At 32.6% G+C, this 17,588-nt stretch overlaps 1 protein-coding gene across 11 annotated transcripts; it reads left to right on the top strand.

The window, feature by feature from the left end:
* Positions 1-275: 275 nt before the first annotated feature.
* LOC129321627 (putative pentatricopeptide repeat-containing protein At1g26500) lies at positions 276-7,846 on the top strand. Of its 11 annotated transcripts, none has more exons than XM_054967464.1 (4): positions 276-549; positions 1,137-1,204; positions 1,969-4,175; positions 5,687-6,150. In XM_054967464.1, the coding sequence occupies exons 3-4, from the start codon at positions 2,088-2,090 to the stop codon at positions 5,690-5,692; spliced, it is 2,094 nt and encodes a 697-aa protein (XP_054823439.1). In that variant the 5' UTR covers positions 276-549; positions 1,137-1,204; positions 1,969-2,087; the 3' UTR covers positions 5,693-6,150. The 11 variants fall into 11 exon arrangements, 10 of the variants coding, with proteins under 10 accessions (XP_054823439.1, XP_054823436.1, XP_054823437.1 ...); XM_054967461.1 differs by having other exon boundaries at positions 1,092-1,204; XM_054967462.1 differs by having other exon boundaries at positions 936-1,204.
* The last annotated feature ends 9,742 nt before the right edge of the window (positions 7,847-17,588 follow it).

Below are 17,588 nucleotides of genomic sequence, written 5' to 3'. Positions count from 1 at the left end.
CTTTTTTTCATAGAATTAGGATTCCCAAGAATTACAATTCATATCTACCAAACATCACTTTATTCAGATACCTATTCCAATTCCATTTCCATCTTCACAATTCTAACCTACCAAACATGGCCTAATTCTAGATCCCTTCATCTGGAATTTTAGTCTTTTTAGGATCTTTTATGTACTTCACTTTGCCTTTTTAATATAATTTCTCTTAAATTCAAAAAAAAAAAAAGAAAAATTTGGTTCTAGTCCCAATTACTGCTATTCATCTTTGTCCTTCCTTCGCGTTCCGATGTTCTCTTCGGAAGCAATCTGAAACTTCAGAGTAGAGCACAGGCCGAAGCTTCGAAGTTCACACTGCTGTTCGCATAATTTCGGTCTTCGCACTCGCTGTTCAGAACTTTAAATCAAGGTTCATATCTTGCCGTTCTCGTTGCTGTATGCTTCTTTCCTATCGCGTTGGTCTCTGCTCCTTTCCTGTCGTCGTCGCTGTCTGCTGATCTCCTCTCTGCTTTCGTCGTTGCTGTCAGCTCAAGTCGCGTTCGAGGTCTCTAGGTTCGTCTGCTTCTTTCCTGCTCCGAGTCCGTTACCTTTCCAGTGTCGATAAAACATGCTTTATATCGTGTTCGTTTTGAGCCATGTGTAATGCCTAGTATGCTGTTTTGTTTTTTGCTCTGAGGTTTGAGTTGAATGTTTTCTGTTTGAATGATTGAACGATTGAAGCTCTGGGTGTTCAAATTTTGGCTCTGTGTTATGTTCAATTAACTTCTCTTCTTCTATTGGATATTCTCATGTTCAAAATTTGGTTGATACTTACCAATGCCCTGTATCCAAGCTTAGTTTACCTATTTTCTTCTACTGATCGTAAGTTTAGTTTTGGTCTTGGAAGAATTGGTACTGCTCTGACTTTTCACCTTGGCTTTCTCTTGTTTTTTGTATAGCATTCTTTGAATGAATTCATCTCCTCATTCCCCCCCCCCACCCAAAAAAAAAGGTGCATTGCTCTGAGTCATAGTATTATCTTTTTTGATTGATATGGATTGAATGACTGAAGCTGTGGCTCTTTATTCTCTCTCTCTCTCTCTCTCGGTACTAAGTTCTAATGGACAGCAATAACATAGTTGATTCTTCACCTCTTCAAGGATCTCAATCTCAACAACAAATTAATGAGCATGTTACAACTCCCTCAATCACTTCAAGTTAACCAATGGTAAGTAACAACTCCACCACTGAACATGACGTCGCTAGGGGTGTTATACAATTGTACTGAGTTCTACTCCCTCCGTTTCTATTTGTAGAGGAAAAAAAATTGTATCACACAATTTAAGAAAAACGGTTAACTATATTAATTGTGTATAAAAATAAAAGAATTGTACTACATTATTCTTTATTAATTATGCTAATCAAGCTTCATTAATTATTTCTTATGACTGTGAATGATAAAATTATGAGGGGTAATTTAGAAAATTTATAATAAATACCTATTGGAAAATGCGATTTTGCTTATAAAAAAAAAAAACAAACTAAAAGTCATAGTTTTTCCTATAAAGAAAAACAGAGGGGGTAGTGCTATTGTTGTGTTGTTGTCATTGGTTATGATGAATTGTTGTGTTGTTCCAATAACTTGGGTATATTGGAATAATTTTTATTTGAATTTATTACAGGTTTTAATTTAATTTTAATATCATGTAGGCTTTAAATGGCCTCAAAGCCTGTTTAAAGCCTACACATTGTAGGCTTTGAAGCCTGCTCAAGGCCTACATTTATGCAGCTTTTTATAGGCTTAAACCTCAAAGCCTACTTAAACCCTTTAAGGCATGATCCAAAAGCCTTTTTCAGGCTAGAGCCTAGGAAAGGCCTGCTTGCAGGCTTAGGCCTGTTTTGGCCAAACCCTGGTCTGAGCTGTTTCCACCCCTAGGGGTGTTCATTGATGAAGAAACATGAGGGCATGTCTGATATATATTTTTTTAGCAGAGACCAACTAAACAACTTTGGAGCTGCAGTGGGCAGTGGCAATATATTTGTTACTCCGTTTGATTGTTTAGTGCCAACTGAACTACTCCAGAATTTATGAAAGTGACTAGTCACTGTACATGAGAAGAAAAGAAATTTTAGTGAAGCTGTTGGAAACTTGTTGTAGTAAGATTGTAATTGAGCAGTTGCATTCACAGTGTTTGAAATCAGGTCTCACCCATGATAGGTTTATTGCAACCAATCTTAGTGTGCTGTATGCTAAATATGCATCAACAAGGCACGCGCATATACTGTTTGAAGAAACACCCTACAAAACTGCCTATCTATGGAATTCCATGCTTAGGAGCTTATGTAGGAAGAGAGCATGGGAAGAGACCTTACGCCTATTTCGCCAAATGATTGTTCAAGCTGTATCTGCTAAGGACAGACCTGACAGCTTCACATTGTCAGTTGCTCTGAAATCATGTACAGGTCTTCTGGAGCTTGAATTGGGAAAAACAATTCATGGATTTGTCAAGAAGAAGAATGATATGGACATGTTTGTGGGGTCGGCTTTAATTGAACTCTATGCAAAATGTGGACAAATGAATGATGCTGCCAAAATTTTTATGGAATATTCGAAACCAGATGTTGTTTTATGGACTTCAATGGTTACTGGGTATGAGCAGAATGGCAATCCGAGAGAAGCTTTGTCTGTTTTTTCCTGTATGACTGTGCAAGAGCATGTGAATCCTGATCCAGTTACACTTGTTAGTGCTGTTTCTGCTTGTGCTAAATTATCTGATTTTAGGCTTGGAAGTAGTATACATGGGTTTGTAATAAGAAGGGGCTTTACCACTAAATTAGCATTGGTCAACTCATTGCTAAATTTATATGCAAAAAGTGGTGCCATCAAGATTGCAGCTAATCTGTTCAAGGAAATGCCTAGTAAGGATGTTATATCTTGGAGCTCAATGGTTGCATGTTATGCCAATAATGGAGCTGGAAACAATGCATTAGATCTTTTTAATAAAATGATTGATGAAGGTGTGGAACCAAACTCAGTTACTGTAGTTAGTGCATTGCAAGCATGTGCATCCACTTCCAATTTGGAAGTAGGCATGAAAATTCATAAGTTGGCAGTTGATAAAGATTTTGAGTTGGATGTAGCAGTCTCTACAGCTCTGATCAACATGTATATGAAGTGCTATTCACCTGAAAATGCAATTAATGTATTCAAAAGAATGCCCAAGAAAGATGTGGTCACATGGGCTGCTTTGATAAGTGGGTATGCTCAAATCGGGATGGCACACATATCAATGGAGGTTTTCTGCAACATGTTATCTCATGGAACCCGACCAGATGCAGTTGCCATAGTGAAGATTCTTACTGCTTCTGCTGGATTGGGGATTCTTCCACAAGCTGCTTGTCTACATGGTTTTGTTTTTAAAAGTGGGTTCAACAGTAACATATTTATTGGATCATCTCTCATTGAGTTGTTTGCAAAATGTGGTAGCATATACAATGCAAACAAGGTTTTCAAAGTAATGATAGATAGAGATGTTGTTGCCTGGAGCTCTATGATTGCCGCATATGGGCTCCATGGGCAAGGAGAAGAGGCTTTGAAATTATTCAATCAGATGGTTAACGATTCAGATGTTAAGCCTAGCAATATAACCTTCCTTTCAATTCTATCTGCTTGTAGTCATGCAGGTTTGGTTGAGGAGGGCATAAAGATGTTTGATATGATGTTAAATGAGTACCAACTGAAGCCACAGTCAGAGCATTATGGGATAATGGTTGATCTTCTTGGTCGCATGGGAGATTTGGATAGGGCAATGGACATAATTAATCATATGCCCATGCCAGTTGGGCCTCATGTTTGGGGAGCCTTACTTGGTGCGAGTCGGATACACCAAAATGTAAAGATGGGGGAGATTGCGGCAATGAATCTTTTCTCATTAGATCCTAATCATGCAGGATATTATATACTTTTATCAAATATCTATGCTGTTGAGAAAAATTGGCATAATGCTTCAAAGCTGAGAACATTGATAAAGGAGAATAGGTTGAAAAAGATAGTGGGTCAAAGCATGGTGGAAGTAAAAAATGAGGTTCATAGTTTTGTAACTAGTGATAAAATGCATGCTGAGTCTGATCAGATTTATGATTTGCTGAGAAAATTAGATGTGAAATTGAGGGAAGAAGGGAATGCTCCTCAATTACAGGTATAGGAAATTTTATATGTTCTACTCATGATTGTGTGTGATCCAATGTCTGATTTCCAAGTTCTACTCGTGTTTTCTGACTCAAAAGTGTTTTAGTGCTGTTGCGATGTTGCCCATGTTTAACCTAACACTGTTACACGCCCAAAGCAAGGCCATTTTACATTAGGGAAGCTTTCCATTACTTCTGCTTTGTATATGTATTTATGAAGTCGTGTTATCGCTTGGTGTAGAAATAATATTTGATCTGTTACCCTTAGGAGTAGTTGTTTCTGTAGTTTTTCCTATGTTTGATCTCCCTATGGACTAAACAACAGATCTGTTAAGGACTAATAGTGGAAGGATGGAAGTGGTGCCGTGATAAGCATGTTAGTTCTTATTAGTCTCAATTCTCTTTTTGATGTTTATCTCCCTTCATTGTTTTTAATGTTTTGCAAGGAAATTAATTTATTGACAAAGCATATTATTTAATTTCTATATGATATTAGCCTTTGAAAAAATGGAGCTGATTTTTTGTTTTTAATGAAAAGTGACTCATACATTACTGAGAATTACAAAATGTTCCTTAGACATTATACTTCTTCCTTCCCCCTCCTCCTTATATAACCAGGGCGGAGGATGCTTAAAGTGGCACAAAAAATCAGGTATAGTCTGAGCATACCTCTGAAGACTATCTGCGCATCTAACATGTTCTCTAAACATAAAATTAAAGCTCATAAATTTGAATCTTCTAATAAGCATTCTTGTGTCCTGCAAAATATATAGTAGGGATGGTGATGTGTAAATTCCCTAGTAACTAAGCCTATAGCATAGGCACAATCAGAAATAACCTAAATGGAGTTGATTTTGAATGACCTAAACTACAATCATTGAATGAGATTCAATGACCAGAACCTCAGGTCGAAAATGCATCAGAAACCTGTCATAGCATTTTGTTGAGGATGTTGAATTTCGTATCTGACAAGGAAAAATTAGCAACTAAATTTAAATATGGCATAGAAAATTGTTCAAAGACTGTTTGAAAATTGTTCTCTTTTCTCTTTTTGTATGTGATATTTTTCTGTTTGACAAGAATCAAACAATTGTCAAGGCATCAATTATGGCATAGAAAGTTTCAGTGAACTTGAACTGTGCAATTTGAAACTGAGATGGAATGCTGGAGAGTGATAGATTGTACCATCAGTTAGGGCATGGATATCTAATGGATATATTAAATGAAAAGCCTACTAGACATCAAGTGTGCGAGAAGGAGCTGACATATAGGCTGATTTTATAAGATAGATATTCATCTGCAGCCTGTTGGACAAATTTATGATAGTTCTTGCATTAAGTGTAATAGATAGATATACTTGCATTGGACATTACTGAAAGTTGTGCAGTTTAACATACGCTGAACATTGTAAAGTTGTGGGCGGGGGGGTGAACATTGCAATGTTATATTAGCTGTCGTAACTTGAAAAAAAAAAAAGGTATATTGAGAAGGTGGAAACTTATTAGCTAGACATTGATTGCAGGTGTAGATGGTTGCTATCGATGGCAGAGGTGCATTACCCACCTTCTCTTCTACATTCAGTCTTTGCAGCACTTCTCTCTCCTGCTCCAGAACTTGTTCCACTTTCAGTCTCTGCCCCAATTTCAGTCTTCCGCTCCACTTGTGAACTTTGTTGCTGAGGTAATTTGAAGAACCATTAGAAATTTTAAAAATAAAAATGAACAGCCAGATTATGTTGAAATGGAGGTTATGACTCCTTCATTTTTAGCAAAACGGTGTGCATAAGAGATGAGCATGTGGTGCTCGTCTATCTAATGAGCATGGAATGCATACTCTCATTTTCAGTCCCACCTCTGTCAAAAACTCAAGAATGCTTCTTCGAAGGACAATACTCTCCTTCAACAATCCTCTTCATGGCCACCACCTTCGCTCCCTAGCCACTGCCTTGTGGGAACCCCACCTTGCCAACCCTATCACACCAGTGAACCCTCAACAGCTCCTCCGAGTGTGCACCATTCTCTACCAGCAGCAGAACTTGCCGGAGCCCAGACTCCACTCTAAGCTCCGATCCTCCGAATTTGATCTCACTCATGAGTTTTTCATTCAGGTATGCAACAACTTTCCATATTCATGGCGACCTGTGTACCGCTTCTTCCAGTACACCCAATTAAACCCATCATTCAATCACACCTCCATCTCCTTTAACAAGATGCTTGACGTAGTCGGAAAATCGAGGAACATTGAGCTTTTTTGGGATCTTTTGCAAGAGATGGGACGGCGTCATTTGGTTAATGACAAGACTTTTCAGATTGCGTTGATGGTTTTAGGTGCTGCTAGAGAGTTGAAGAAGTGTGTGGAGCTCTTCCACTTGATGAATTCCAATAACTATGCATACAATATAGGAACTTTGAACAAGGTGGTTGAGACTATGTGTGGAGGCAAGCTAGTTGTTGAAGCTAGATTTGTTGTTTTCAAGTTAAAAGAATGGATTAAACCCAATGGGGATACTTACAAGCATTTGATTAGGGGTTTCTGTGATGGGGGTGATGTCATTGAAGCCTCAAAAATCTGGAATTTGATGGTGGATGAAGAGTTCAAGCCTGACATGGAAGTGGTTGAGAAAATTATGGACACCTTTTTCAAGAAGAATCGGTATGACGAGGCTATTAAGCTCTTCCACACAATGAGGGTGAAGAGGATAGATGAACTTTGTCTCTCAACTTACAAGCTTGTGATCAAGTGGATGTGTAAGAAGGGAATGATCACTCAAGCACAGGTTGTGTTTGAAGAAATGCGCAAGAGGGGCATACATGGTGATAACTCAACAATGGGATTTCTCACATATGGGCTTCTAGCAAGAGGGAGAGTTAGAGAGGCTTATAAGTTTGTGGAAGGGATTGATGAACCAGATATAAGTGTCTACCATGGATTGATGAAAGGTCTTTTGAGGTTGAGAAGGGCAAGTGAAGCAACTCAGGTGTTTAGGGAGATGATCAGAAGAGGTTGTGAACCAACTATGCATACATATATAATGCTGTTGCAGGGGCATTTGGGGAAGAGAGGAAGGAAAGGGTCAGATCCGCTTGTCAATTTTGACACCATTTTTGTGGGTGGTTTAGTCAAAGCGGGCAGGTCATTGGAAGCCACAAAGTATGTGGAGAGGATGACGAACAGAGGGCTTGAGGTGCCCAGGTTTGATTATAATAAATTTTTGCATTACTATTCCAATGAGGAAGGTGTGATAATGTTTGAGGAGGTTGGGAAAAAGTTTAGAGAGGTAGGGTTAGTTGACTTGGCAGATATATTTGAGAGATATGGGCAGAAGATGGCTACTAGAGATAGAAGAAGAAACAGAGCTCCGTTGCACCATTGAAGGTTGTAATGAGTAATGACTGCAATTGTCTGAAAATCCGAGGCTATGCTGAATTATGTGGAGACGTCAAAGTACAACCCAATTTTTATCATATAACTGATGAGAAAATTTAATTAAAATAGTTCAAGGAAAAGATAAGATTCTCTTGTGAGCAATCTCCCCAGGTACTTTCATTTGTGATTATAAATTTTTGTCTGTTATTTTTTATTTGTTTATGCATTTATTCCACTGCAATCCGCAGGAATCATAATTTATTTTTTTTTATTTAATCTGCTTCGATCATACTTAATTTTACTCTAATCCGCTTTAGTTTGAGAAAAACGCAAGATTCTCTTTTGAAGAATTTCTGCTGTGGTTCGAGCTATATTTCCAAAGGATAAAATGCAGGGGGAATTTTGTGGCATGAGCGAATGCATCGGTATTATATTATAACGAGGTGAGGTTCAATTCTGATTGTTGTCGCCCCATTTCATGATATTCTTAGACATTTCAGTGGTTCTGAATTTCCGATGCATGACTCGGTGCAACTCTTGATTTTTTTCGAGGTTATGGCATTTTGGAGTAATGGGTTTTAGTTGGAGTTCTGCTCATTCTATGGCACCATTTACTTAAACTTAATGTCTCTCATTACAGGGGGAATTGCCTCACTATGATAATTAAAACCACAAAATTTATTGAAAATAAACATCATTTATCTACGCAGTATGACTGCATGAGACGTACAGTTTTCCCCCGTCTTTTTGTTCTCTAATTTTTCAGAGTGAAGTTGAGATAATTTCTAAAGAATATGTTTCTTCTATAATTTGTTCTTGCTATATCAATTTTTGTGATACAAATCAAATGCAATTTAACAATGAAATTCTTCTCTTCAGGTGCTGGCTCACCTGGTTGCTAAGGTTAGCTAACAACTGATGGAAAATTTTTGAAAAGAATTGGTGTTTTGTACTTTTGGTTAAAAAACTAATGTTGAATCAAAGGGATTTAGATGGATGAAATTACGGTGGTGGTCTAGTTTGATGGACAGTTTGAGTTTGAACAAATAAATATGCTGCTTTGTCGTGGTTGAAAATTGAAAACAATGAAGTTTCATTTATTTTTATTTGCTTTTCTTGTTGAAATATTCCGCATATGATGTACTTCTTTCATTTAAAATGTAAGGCATTTTTTGAAAAGTTGGATGTTAAAAAATATAAGATATTTTTAATCTTTCGAAATGTAATCATTGCTTTTTTTCTAAAAGTATTCCTATTGATAATAACTTTATATTTATTGTAGGGTATTTAATGGAGATGAATATGAAAATATAGAATTAGTTTGAAAGTAAGTAACTATTATTTTGGAGGGGAGATTTGGTTAAAAATGTCTTATATTTTTAAACGGAGGGAGTATATGAAAAATTTTCTCTTGAAAGCATATTATAAATGGAGTTAATAGCTATGCATGCTAGATTGACCCCTTGATTTTTTTTTTTTTGGCGCTATATATCTATTTTCTTTTCTTTTTGTTATTTATCATTTTTCTGTCAAGTTCCTATCATTGAATATCCTTTATATTTTTTTGGGAAAGGATTTCTTTAGGCAGGGTGTCCTGCTGAAGGATTTCATGGGATTAAATATATTGGTGATGGATCAAACTAATACAAAGTCATTACAATTGTTGTCACGTGGGATTCAACTTACAACTCTTAACACATAATTTTCTCGGGTTACGCTTTAATCTAACCTTTCGAACATATATCTAATTTGTTCTATAGATATTGCAGATTTGAAGGTATAGCATTAATCAAAATCCATTGTGGGTTGTGTTCAAATAGGTTGGGCTGTGGATTATCACAACCAATTAGATGGACACCCCCAAAAACACAATTGAGCTGTTAAAGAGAGATGAAAATGAGATCGCTTCATCGAAGAAAATGCAAGACTATCTCAACATTAGAATTGAAAAATAAGTGGGCTCAGCCTTTAAAGATTTAGATTTTAAAGCTTAATTTCTTAAAATTCCTCCAAATCTTGAGACTAATTCTTATGTAAAAGGTTTAAAGTCGGGCTTGTAAGCACAGTTACAAAAAATAAAAAAAATTAATATTATAATTTAATTAAAATATTTAAAATTAAACATAAAATAAATTAAGGTAATTACTCTAGTTAGCCAAAAAAAGAAATAATTTCTTTGGTTAAACTTGATAGGAATCGGAACACCCATTTAAGATAATCAAAGCAAAGTATGGCTATCTAACACCCATAACAAGACATTAGCTATGAGTGAAAAGCAAATTGTGAGAGGCGTGAAGGACAATAGATGGGATAGACATGAGGGTCAACTAGAGATGAAAATTAAGATGGGCTCAGTCTTTATGAGCCCAGATCGTAAAACTCAGTTACCTAAAATTTAATTTAATTTTGAGGCCTGGTCTTTATTTATAGGGCTCAAGGGCCCTTAAGTCCTTTTTCTGGAAAAAATTTAATATTTTAATTTAAACAGAATATTTTAAAATTTAACATAAAATAAATTAAAGTCTCACATAAAATTCAACAAAGATTTAAAATTTTAAATTTAAGTTGAAGATTAAAATTTTGTTGATGTAAATCTAAATCCTCATCATCATTATCTAAAAATAAAATATTAGATCCTTCAAATGTAGGTTCACTTGTTAAAAATGAAGGTGAAGATTTAATATCAATTATATATATTTATAACTTCTTCATCATCTATAATAAATATTAACCAAATTGTGTTATTATTAATCAAATATATGTATGTGTGTGCTTGTGTGTGCATGTATAAGATAACTCGGTTTATCAGGACTTGAAGGGCTGCCCATGCTTGAACTCTTTTTCACAGGGCTTATTAGGGTTAGACTCTCAAGCCTGATCATTTTAAAAAAAGTTTAATTTCTAAAGCTCAAATCCTTATTTAAATAGGGTATCCAAACTCAGCCTTTTAGGACCAGCCCTTGTTCTTGGATCTAGGAGCAACAGGGCAAGCAAATGCTGGAGGGAGAGTTGAGTGACTTTGTGTGAGGCAAATATGAGAGACGAGGCAGGGATCATTGAGGCCTAATAACAGAGCAGAGATGTCGAGTGAGGCAGAGATAAGTGATGGCTAATGGGAGAGCAGACGAGTGACTGTGAAATCTTCAATTTTTAAGTCGAGAGTGAGAGTTGAAAGATTAGAAATTAGAGAAGTTTAAGTCTTAGGTTTTTCTTCTACACACCATTTTTTTTACATAAATTGCAAGAAAAAAAAAGATAACAAGGCTTGGAGGGTTGCTTAGGCCCAACTCATTTTTTCAAGGCCTATCAGGGTTGAGCTCAAAAGCCCGATTACCTTAAAAAAATTTTATTTTTTAAATTTGAATCCTTATTTAAATAAGGTTTGTAGACTAAATTTTTATTTCCAACTCTACTCAACATGATTACTGTGGCACTTCTGACTGACGATTGTGATGCTAATTATACACTGCTTGTGACTTGGAATTGAAAGATGTGATAGCTGTGTTGGATCGGGTTCTACTAGATTATGTTTGTTGGATTAGTACTAGTAGGATTATTATGTTATGTTGGATTAGGTTTTATTTATGTGTCAGTGGTAAGTAGTAAGGATTGGCGCTGGCGTGTATCTTCGTGTTTTGTAGGATGCAAGTGCTAGAGAGAGAGAGGTGAAGAGACATTTTTTTTTCTTCCTCCCATTCTCTTCCTCAATCAAGCATAGAGAGAGAAATTATATCTCTTTACTTTTTGTCTCTTCATTTTGTCTCTTATTTTCTTTCCTTATTTCTTTGATTAGCCAACTGCAGTGTAAGGGTGTGTTTAGTTTAGACTGGAGAGAGAGGCAATGAAGGGAGGGATTTAATGATATCATGTTTGGTTTTGTTAGATGGAAAGGAAGGGAAGGGAAGAAGTTTTTAAGGATCTTTTGTTTAATTTAAGAGAAGAGTGGATTAATGCATGTTGGCTCAGATGGCAAAAGGTTTGAATTCCCATAACCATCAGCTCTTGGATGCGATCCTTGGAGCAATGAGAATGGAGAAAATATGCTTGGGAGAGCCCCCACCTTTGGGCCCCACAATGCTGAATTCAGATTAGTCGAGGCTATCAGCTTCTGATACCGAATCGTCATACAAGGAAAAAAAAAAACAGAGGGAAGAGTGGAAGGGATAATTAATTTACTATTATACCTTTATAAATTAATTTATTTTTTAAAATTGTTCCTAATATGAAGTAATTTTATACCTTAATTAATTTTAAATGGTGTGTTATATATATTTTAAATTATTATAATTTTATATTAATTAGTTATATATCCATATTGATTGAGCAAATAAAAAGTAAGCACTCTGACTGTTTGTAGAAAGCAAATTTGACATTGAAAACCACAATGTGAGCCTTTTCTTTCCCCTAATAAATCAGCGCATCAGCTTCCTTCTGGAGTGAATAATCTCAAGATCCCATCCTCTATAGAATAAGGTCCCTGGTTGCAAAAATGTTGGAGATATCTGAATCTCCACCACAACCTTATAAGAACCTGTTTGATAACTCTTAAAAGCACATTTAAATCATATTTTAAAATGTATTTTGCCAAATTTAATAATAGTTGGATCCTCTAAATATATTTTTGTCAAATTAGAATTGAAAACTAAATACACACTAAATAGAATAGCCTGCTGGTTCAGATTCAAGTTGATAGAGGAAAGGATAGGGAATGACAAAGTGAAACTCACTTGAACAGAGAAGTGCTGACAGTGAGATGATGGAGATGGCGAGATGCAATTGGATGACGCCATGATGGTGTGTGATTGAAAGGGATTTTTTTTTTGTTTTTGGAGGATGACAAGAAAATCCAAAGTAGGGAATTAATAACAATTAAGTTTTTTATAAAAATTTTTTAAAATATATTATAAATATTGATTTAAATAGTTATAAATAAGAATTATAATGTAAATTTAGAGTTATAGTTAGAATTTAAATCTTTTATTTACAATTGAAATTTCTAAATTTAAAACTATTTGAATTAATATTTATAATTGTTTTTTAAAAAATTTTATAAGCGACCTAATTGTAATTAATTCCTTATTTGGAACCTTAATATCATTCTCCCAATTTTTTTATAAATGGGCATTTATGGAATATTGCTTAAAAGTTGAGGCAAGTTAATTAGAAATTTTAGTTTCCCTCTGAAAAATCCTAATTTAAAAGGGAGCAACATAAAGGGAGGGGAGGGTAAATTTTGTCTCTTATCTCAAATTTTTTTTAACCAACAGAGAGGAGAGGAGCATTTTCCTTCTCCTCCCATCCAATATCCTCAAACAAGTATACCCTAATATGCACCAAATGTACTAGCATTTTGATTCATTAAAAATGTAGTATATGGAATTCCCTAATGATGCATTTGGATGCTTGAGAATTTTAATTTGGATTTGAATTTAAATCACATCTGACATTTGGTTATATAAAATTCCTTCGATTAGTCCATGTTTTTGTATAACTTTTTTATAATTTTAAATTTTCTCTAGATTATAGTTATTTAAAATTTACCTACTCCAATCTTATCATTTTCTAAACATTTTTTATTATGGGTGCCTTTGTTTGCATATCACTCCTTTTATCTCTCATTCTCATCTCACATTCATTGATAAATAGATGTAAGATTGGCACTTTCAATCTTCTATTTCTATTTCAAATTTCAGGTCATCTTTCTTTTATATTTGAAATTTTTTACATTATCTAAATAAAACATTTTAAATATATGGATTTTAAATGTGAGAATAGCAATTGAAATGGTGGATGAATTTGTATATCAAAATGTGATCCTTGAATAACTAGATTGTTTTTTTTGTATCTTTTCACTAATTGTGTAGTTGAAATGAACCAAGTCTTTTAGCATCACGTATGTATCCGCAATTCTTACACTATCACATACATATCTCCCTTCCACTACTAGTTTTGCAAATGGAAGAATTGTTCCGTTTTCATTACTAATGTGGATTGATGTAGACACCCTTGCTTTACTAGAATTTCAATTACAAGAGTTTCAAGATGATCCAGAATAATTTTCTTCTGTTAGATGAAATTCTATATCATAAAAATAAAAAATGATTTATTTTAGAATTCCTTATGACCTAGTGCACATAAAAAATATAAATAACACCTTATTTTATTATAGATTATTTCATCTTATACAAATTAAATTCTAGATAGCAACATGTTATATTGTATAACTTGCACAAATGGTACTTTATTACAAGAATTATTACCACATGAACTGTGTATATTACAAGTTATTTAAAAATTAAAAGCTAGTTTAGAACATACATAAATAAAAATATATATTAAAATAATGTCAAAAATAAAGATGATACATTATTCTTTTCTATTTTATAATTTATTATATCATTCATATTAAACAAATTAATAACATATTTTATTTCAAAAATTTGTTATCCCATACATATTAAAAATAATAACAACATATTTTAATTTAAAATTTATTATACCGTGCATATCATATTATGTGTAAATATCAACAATTTATTTAATCAAAATTATCTTATTTCACAGTTTATTATCTTGTATATGTTAAAAATAGAGAAATTTAATTTGTAGATCCTTATAGCTTTCTCAATTTTGAATTAAGTCCCTAGATTTTTTTGTTTAAAAATCAAACCCTCATAGTTAGATTTATTAAATATATTAGTGTTAAAATCTATTTTTATCCTTGAACTATAAACTCATGATCACCAATGTCCTATACTATATTTTAATTCAATCCACCTCTTAAACTTTTAAAACCAAATCGCCTAGTATCCTATCATTAAAATTAGTTAGATTTGACTGTTGAAATTATTTTTATTGACTAAAAATGAACACTTGGTAGTCCACATGTCACCAGATAGTATTTATTATTATTGATAAAAAATCATTTCATTTCAAATATATTATTATTTGTAAATTAAAACTCCATAGAAAAATAAAATTGATACACATAGATTTAAGTATATAATTTGTGTAAATTAAATTTATAATTGTGTCAATGAGCATCTTAGACCCTAAATTATTACTCAAATCCTAAACTCTTAACTCTTAAAATGAGCATTTAAACCCTAAAACTATTTCTTGAGCAGTAAATTATACCCCATCATTAATTTACATATAACTGTATTTACTTTTGACTTGTGAGGCCCAATCAAAATTTGATGTGACATCAATTTCCTTTTGACACGTGGCATGTCAGCTAAACTATATAACGGTCAATGTTGTACGGATAAACAATGAGAGATAATTTACTCAAAATTTACAAATTGAAGGGAGTTTTTTGCTCATTTTAAAAGGTTAATGTTCAAGATATTATTCAAGTAATAATTTAGGATCCAAAATACTCATTAACCCTTTATAATTTCATTATGGATAACATGTCATATTTGCAATGAAGAATAGACAAATTGAAACTACATATTACAAATATAATTTAAAAATGATATTTTAAATATATTATTTTGAAATTGAAAAATTATTTTTCAAAATTAACCAAATTTATTTTTTAATAAAATAAAAAAATAAATTTTCTACAGTAAATCACCATAACCTGATCATGACTAACCGAAGATGGCTGCACCATTTAATGTTTTAGGCAACTTCAATTTCTTGAAAGAAAACTCATTGTTTTTTTAAAAAAATAGATCATTGTAGAACTACATGGTGATGTAGTTGTATATAGTTGTACAATGGTAAGTTAACAAAGTTTACTATATAAGTTGATTAATAATAATACTATTCTTCTTACAACATTAATTCAACTGCCTCATGCTTGCGCCTCTTATTAGAGTTCAGGTAATGCTGATGTTTTTTTTTTTTTGTGTTTTCTTTTAATAGCTTAGAAGAAAAGATAATGCATCTTTTATGATAATGCATCATGTATTAATACTTTATGTTCATGAATTTCTCCTTTTTCTTTGACATATATACTTAAAAGTTCATTGTAGATACATGAACTTGTGTGAATGGAGATTTGTAGTAGAGACAAGTGGATGGATGAGAGGGAGACGTTTTACTCATTATTATTCGAGCAAAGACTTAAATGCTTAACATTATATATTTAATATACTATCTCTCTATCTTAAATTATAAGACACTTTTAAATAAAATCTCACATACTAGTAAACCTCATTAAATATACTTAATAACATTATTTTTTTAAAAAATAAACGTTCAAAAATATCCATCATTTAATATAATGAAAAGAGAAAAGACCAACATTAATTATAGAGAGAGGAAGGGTAATATTAAAATTGACCCATTTAATAAAACATTAATTTACTCAAATATCTTATATTTTAAAATGGAGAAAACTCTTTTAAAAGTGCCATATAATTTAGGACGGGAGTAGTATTATGTAATCAAATAACAGAAAATAGATTTTAAAATATTAACAATATTAGTAACAAGGGTTTGATATAGAATAAATAATATATAGAAATATTTATGTCTTAATTTGATTGAAAATAAACACTTTAAATGCATGTAGCTTACATTTTAATTTATGTGAGGATAACATATCTTTAAAAAAAAAATTGTTGTACATGGAATTAAATTATATGTTGTTTAATTATGTTTGGAAATAATAAAACTCTTGGTCTCTTAATTTTTTTCAATTATCTAAAATTTAATCTTTTTCAATAAGTTCCTCAATTATCATAACCATAAATAATTAGTCCTTTTGATGTTATTTTCTCTTAAAACAGAAAGGATTAATTGTGTATGATTTTTAAAAACTTAAAGGATTTGATTAATAAAAATTAAATTCTAGAAACTAAATCGATAGCTAGGGTAAATTTGATAAACAAAAAATTTCATTATCCTTTTGATAAACCAAAAATTTAGTTTGATTCTGGTTTGGAGGTTTCTCATTATTATTGGCTTGATTTAACAATAGGAGCGAAATTTGGGTATGATTTGACTTGGAATACTGTATTTATCCTTCACATTTTCCTCCATGCATGGTTTCTTCTTTTGATAGTAAGACTATTTGGATCGATAACATTTTAGGTTATCATGTGAAAATCACAACACCACCTGTGAAGCACAGACATTTTCCTATCAAAATTCGTACGTCCTTTGTAAAAATGGAGTTTAACTTGAAAAAAAACTGAACATGCTTCGTAAAAAATTCAAACATGTCCTTGTAAAAACTTGAAGTTTGACTCATAAATTTTGGAAAATCACCATGAAGTCATCATAACCATTCAAAATATTAAAAGGTCCTATGAAATTTGTAAATAGCTGTCAAGTCCTTGACAATTTAAGGCAACTTAAGGGTGAATACAATTGAAATGACAATAATTAAAATGCCTATGTTATAAGATGCCTTGTTGACAACTTGGCAAAAGTCATTCATCATAGGAAAACGGTGATTGACAAGTGATGTATCTGCTAGTGATAAGTGCGAATTTATCAAGTGAATGATAAATATCTCACTTGTTAATAGCCTTTGCTATGTGGTGAATGGTGAATAACTATTGTCGAGTTGTGAACAATATATCTTATAATATGAACATTTTAATCATTGTCATTTCAATTTTTATACTTCCCTAAGTCCTAAAGGACTTGACAGCTAGAGATTTTATGAAACTTTTGGATATTTTGAATGATTTTCCTTAATTTTTTGGTGCCATGTTGGTAATTTTAGTAAATGTAGAAACCACATATTTACTTGTAAAAAAATAAATAACATATTCTTGTAAATAATTGAAGTTTGACTTATAATTTTTTTTTTGGTAAAAGGTTTTCAATAAATGTGAAAACTACACATGCACTTGTAAAAAATAGAATATGTTCTTGTCAAAACTTAAGTTTGACTAGTTTTTTTTTTTTGTTTTAAATAAATGTTTTGAAAATGACATATACAAGAACATGTCCTTGTTAAAACTGGAGTTTGCTTGTTAATATTTCTGAAAACTTGGATAAAGTTTGTCAATGTGTTACAATCACACTTACACCTATAAAAAACCGAACCTATCCTTGTTAAAAAAAAAAAAAGTTTATTTGCTAATTTTTCC

The sequence above is a fragment of the Prosopis cineraria genome, unplaced genomic scaffold (assembly GCF_029017545.1).
Source record: "Prosopis cineraria cultivar Desert tree isolate PC_DT_omini unplaced genomic scaffold, ASM2901754v1 PC10, whole genome shotgun sequence".
Classification (NCBI taxonomy): domain Eukaryota; kingdom Viridiplantae; phylum Streptophyta; class Magnoliopsida; order Fabales; family Fabaceae; genus Prosopis; species Prosopis cineraria.
The sequence above is the reverse complement of the archived record's forward strand: the minus strand, read 5'-3'. Positions and strand labels throughout refer to the sequence as shown.

Excerpts from the sequence above, each read along its gene's own strand:
- LOC129321627 (XM_054967466.1), top strand. The coding sequence starts at position 2,088 with ATGAGAAGAAAAGAAATTTTAGTGAAGCTGTTGGAAACTTGTTGTAGT.